This window comes from Pteropus vampyrus, unplaced genomic scaffold, assembly GCF_000151845.1.
Source record: "Pteropus vampyrus isolate Shadow unplaced genomic scaffold, Pvam_2.0 Scaffold86, whole genome shotgun sequence".
In the NCBI taxonomy this organism is placed as follows: Eukaryota; Metazoa; Chordata; class Mammalia; order Chiroptera; family Pteropodidae; genus Pteropus; species Pteropus vampyrus.
The window spans coordinates 606,118-610,995 of record NW_011888867.1 but is presented as its reverse complement, the minus strand read 5'-3'; the positions used below and the strand labels follow the sequence as shown (position 1 = coordinate 610,995).

General features: G+C 52.7%; 1 protein-coding gene across 1 annotated transcript in view; it reads left to right on the top strand.

Annotated features, from left to right (window-relative positions):
- Positions 1-1,298, top strand: part of LOC105294398 (protein-arginine deiminase type-3) — a 28,187-nt gene extending 26,889 nt beyond the window's left edge. The window contains exon 14 of the mRNA XM_011363599.2: positions 48-1,298. Within this exon, the coding sequence (XP_011361901.1) occupies positions 48-281 (234 nt within the window). The 3' untranslated portion in view covers positions 282-1,298. The remainder of the gene's footprint in view (positions 1-47) is intronic.
- Positions 1,299-4,878: the final 3,580 nt, after the last annotated feature.

The window sequence follows — 4,878 nt, the reverse complement described above, 5'->3', positions numbered from 1 at the left end:
CCGATGATAAAGTGCTGCCCCTGACCTGGCATCCCGCTTCTTTGCAGGTGAACATGCTGGTGCTGGGGAAGTACCTGGGCATCCCCAAGCCCTTCGGGCCCATCATCAACGGCCGCTGCTGCCTGGAGGAGAAGGTGCGGTCGCTGCTGGAGCCGCTGGGCCTGCACTGCACCTTCATCGACGACTTCACTCCATACCACATGCTGCACGGGGAGGTGCACTGTGGCACCAACGTGCGCCGCCAGCCCTTCCCCTTCAAGTGGTGGCACATGGTGCCCTGAGTCTGTCCCACCCACCATCTTCTCCTCCTGGGGCGAGACATTGGCCCAGGTGCTGGAGACTAAGACAGGCCCCTGAATGATAAGTGTCGAGGGACACCCCAAGCTTCCAGATGGCATGCTGAGGGTGACCTGTCCCTCTCAGAAGCCTTTTTCCTAGAAGTGTTCATTCCTCACCTGCAACCCATATGGTTCTCAGGCTTGATTCCTCTTGGCCTGCCAAGAAGGAGGACCTCATTTCTTGTGGCCTTTCATGTAGATCAACATGACTCATGGGGACTCCTCCAAACATCCCCATCTCAAATCCTCCATTTGGGGCCAAATTCACTTTGGGGTCTAGCGACATCCATGCATCTCATCTGCCCTTTTGGCCTGTGTATCCTAAAGGAGGAAGGACCCATGATTCTGCTTTGGTCTGATTGCCTCTCGCTCTGCACGGAAGGAGCTGGGGGTCCACTTAGCTCAAGGTGGGAGCATCATTCCAACTGCCAAGCTCCTGACCTGATCTTGAACTCTCTACCCTGCCCAGTGCCGGAATGAGCTTTCAACATGGTAGGTGCTTCTCAGTGCATGTTGGAGAAACGATAGTTGTCCCTTAGCCTTGTAAATTCTCCATTATCTGATGTTCAGAAGTCCGGCTTTGTCTACAGACCTCTTGGAATGTCTTGGAGATAGAAGTATCTGGGAAATTCCTGGAGATTGGGAAGACGGTGGGTGCCAGGGTGAAGACATCCTTCCTAATGCGTAGGGAGCTTTGCTGGCCCTCGGGGCCTCTCTCTGAGGGAAGGGAAACTCCCGGCAGGATTGGTCTTAGGCTTTCTGTTGACCTCTGGTCAGTGTTTCCATATCCTGCTATGCCTCAGGAGTGGGGGTGCCTACAGGGGCCAGATTCCCCCTAGACAGCTTACAATAGGACAGTTCTGGGAATGAACCACTCGGAGTGAGGGGGGATGGGGAAGAGGTGGGTGGTTTTCTTCAGGTATGTGTCAGTTACATACGTGTTCTGTATGGATCCCATTGTGTTTCCATCCTGGCTAATAAATCTATAGAAACACAAATGATTTGAGTCTAATTTTGGCCCTTCTTTGGGATTAGAACACAATAACGAGAACAGAAGAGTTTCTTGCAGCTGAAACATTTGTTTGCCTGGCCCTTGAAGAATGTGAGGTTGACAAGCCCATGTTTTAGTAAGACTGTGCGTTTGTTCCATCTTGGCCACAGGGCAAGTTAGGGCTGGCATGGATAGTTGTGGTGATACAGACATGTAAATGCAAGGCCAGGGGTCAAATGCCAGGCTGCCAGGATCAAGTGGGGGTGGCAGGGCGAGAGTCTGGGCTGTGGCCAGAAGTTTGCATTGTGAGTGTAGCAATGGGGGAAGCCGATACGTGTGGAGCATAGGAAGGCCTGCCACATGCCCTTAGCAGCAACCTCCTTCCTGCCCATGGGGAGGCCTGTGGCCCCATAAGAGGCCAGGCAGGCTTGCTACAGAGCCCCAGGAAGTTACTCTCTCTGCTCGTCACCCTTCCAACCCCACCCCCATTCTCTCCGGTGGCATAAGACAGAAACACACTCAGGCTGGCCCAGGACCGCGTTGCTTCCGGGCGGTTAGAGAAGATGCTACAGGCGTTTCCTCAGGAGACAACTTTCTCACCACGGTTTTCTTAGATTCTCTGTAACAGACTCCCGATGCCCCTCACGTGGCCAGATTTGATCAGAATAAGGTCACCTCCAGGGGAAGCTGAACACATGAAAATGCTAAGAAAGTCCAATTTTTGAAAGAGCTTGGGGTGGGGAATGTGACTGTTTGAAGGCAAGTGCTTGAAGTTGGGAGAACTGGGGTGAGCTTTCAAGCATGCTTGTCCTACTCCCAGATACCCTCAGCCTGGCCATCGGGCTCTGGGTAGACCCAGCGGAAAGCCCTGGAAACTTCTCGCTTCTCCACTTTGTCTCCTGTGCTTTAGGTTTCTGTGGATGAGACAACTGGGGAGCCCCAGGAACCTAACCCAATGCAGAGAGGAAGCAAAAGAAGTCCTCTTTGGGGCCCCTGAAAATGGCATTTTCATGTTCACACAGCGAAATATATAGCTAGGGTATTAGTTTCCTACTGCTGCTGTAACAAATTACCACAAACTTAGTGGCTTAAAACAACCCAAATTTATTACCTTACAGTTCCGGAGGTCAGAAATCTGAAATGGGTCTCACTAGGCCCCAGTCGAGGCGTCAGAAGGGCTGGGCTCCTTCCGAAGGCTGTAGGGGGGAATCTATTCTCTTGCCTTTTCCGGCTCCTAGAGGCGGCCTGCATTCTGTGGCTTGTAATCTCTTCCTACATCTTCAAAGCCAGCAGAGTAGCATCTTTGACTATTTCTCTGACTTTCTTGCCTCCTCTTTCACTTATAAGGAACCTCGAGGTTACATTGAGCCCCCCTGGACAAGCCAGGATACTCTACCATCTCTGGGTCAACTGAATCACAACCTAATCCTGTCTATGACCTTGATTCCCCTTGTAGTATAAGGTCACAGGTTCTGGAGATTAGGACATGGACATCTTTGGAGGGTCATTATTCTGCTTACCAAAGTCAGCTAGGCCCCGACTCAGCTTTCTGGCCCCCGTGAGCTGGACCACACAGGCGCCCTCTGAAATCCAGGTTGGCTGCTTGACAAGTGTCATGGAGTCAGCAGAAAGAAGATGCTACCAATGTGCCAATGCCGAGCTGATCGAGAAGGGAAGGTGTCAGTGGTGAGACACCCCATTGGAGGAAGGCACGAGGGGCCGACATGAGAACTGAACAGCAGACACCAACTTCACCGCGGGGAGCAAAGTTCCATTGCCGGGAGTGCTCTTCTGCTTCTGCTCTTCTGCTCCCCTTCCTGTGCTCCCCTTCTGCTCCCCAGGGGACCGCATGGCTCCAGACCTATCAGAGTATAAAAGTGGCTGGCATTCAGCCACACATGCGTGATACAATAAGCTGAGTTATGTCTACATGTTTTAGGCGCAGGCGCCCTACTACCCTAGAGTCACATTCTAAATCCAGGGGCCTATTCCTAGCTGCGAGCTTGGATCACAGCCAGGCCTGGGACCCACACGATGGACCCTCCTTCCATGGCTGGCACTCAGTCCTGGACACTCAGGGACGCTGTGCTGAGATCTAGGACCCCGTGGGTACAGGCTGGTGTCTCCTAAAAACATTGGGGACTGCCTTATCAAGCCTGACGGTCAGAGTCATCTCCACTGGCCACTGGCTCGCCAGACAGCTACCCGTGCTGCACTGCCTGGTCCCTTCCAGGGCCTGGGTCTCAGGCCTGGAAATCCCCAAAGAAAGAGACCAGGATGGGGCCTGGGTTCTCGTGGGGGAACTCCCTCTTCCCCCAACACACTATGGTTCCTCCAACACAGAGGTCAGCCTTGACTCTGGGAAGGTCAAGGTGAGGGTCTTGAGAGAGCCTGATGGCTACTGGGCTGCTGGTTATATCCCAGCAAAGCCTTGTTCACATCCTCTGTTCAGTCCTCATTCATTCACTCAAGAAATCTTCAAGGCGTATCTACTGTTTACCAGGCAAAATCTCTGCACTCAGGAGTCTACATCTAGGCAGATAGCCAGTGAAGAAACATAAATAACTAAAAATTATGAAGGTGTCATGAAGTGGAGAAAGTGAGGGGCAGGGAATAAAGGAGATGGGGACCTGCTTTTAACAGGATGATAACCCTCACTTCTGAGAGAAGTAACATTTGGGCTAAGACTGTAGGATGACACTGAGCTGTGAGCAAGCAGGGGAACAAGAGTCCAGGCATTGGGAACTGCCGTGTGAAGACCCAGAGGTAGGAGAGGGCTCGTAGCTGAGGCAGGACACAAAGAAGACCTGGGGGTGGGCAGGGTAGGGTAGAGCGTGCCCAGGAGCTCCGTACGTACACCACAGCCTCTGGGCAAAGCAACATGGCATAATGGAAAGGCCGTGTGCCTGGGAGTGGGACGATCCAGTGCTAAACTGGCGCTTCTCAGCTGTGCACTTAGCCTCTCTGAGTCTCCGTTTTCTCCTCTGCAAAATGGGCGTCATAATTGTATGGCCTCAGAGCTTGCATGGGATTTAAGTGAGGTGCTTAGTAGCACAGTGCCTGGTACGTAGTAGGTGATCAATAAACAAGGATTGTTGTTATGTAACATCTCCCAAACCCTCCTCAAGCCACTGCTCTTTAGATAAACTCCCGATTCCTGCCTTCTAATAAGGACCAAAGACTCTTTGAGATGCAGAGGTCAGATTTGAGAGGGAGGGAAGGGAAGGATGCTCTGGGAGCTCTCGGATCGTTTCTTGCTGGTCTCGGCCGCCTGAGACAGACCCAGGAGGAGGCTCAAGTCCAGACAGGAAGCGAGGGCCTGTCTTTCTTAGGATTTACAGCTCTGGATGGCACTGGGCCTGCCTGACTCACACTTTATTCAGAATTAGGAATAAGTAACTGCAGGGCCTTGGCGGGAGGTTGCCCAACTCTGTGGTCTCCTGAACTTTGGCCGGCAGCCCAAGGGGCAGGAGTGTCAGGCTAGCGCAGCTGGGGCAGCTGGGGCTCCAGGGGAAGATGGCAGGAAAGGAATTCTGGATGACCGCACAG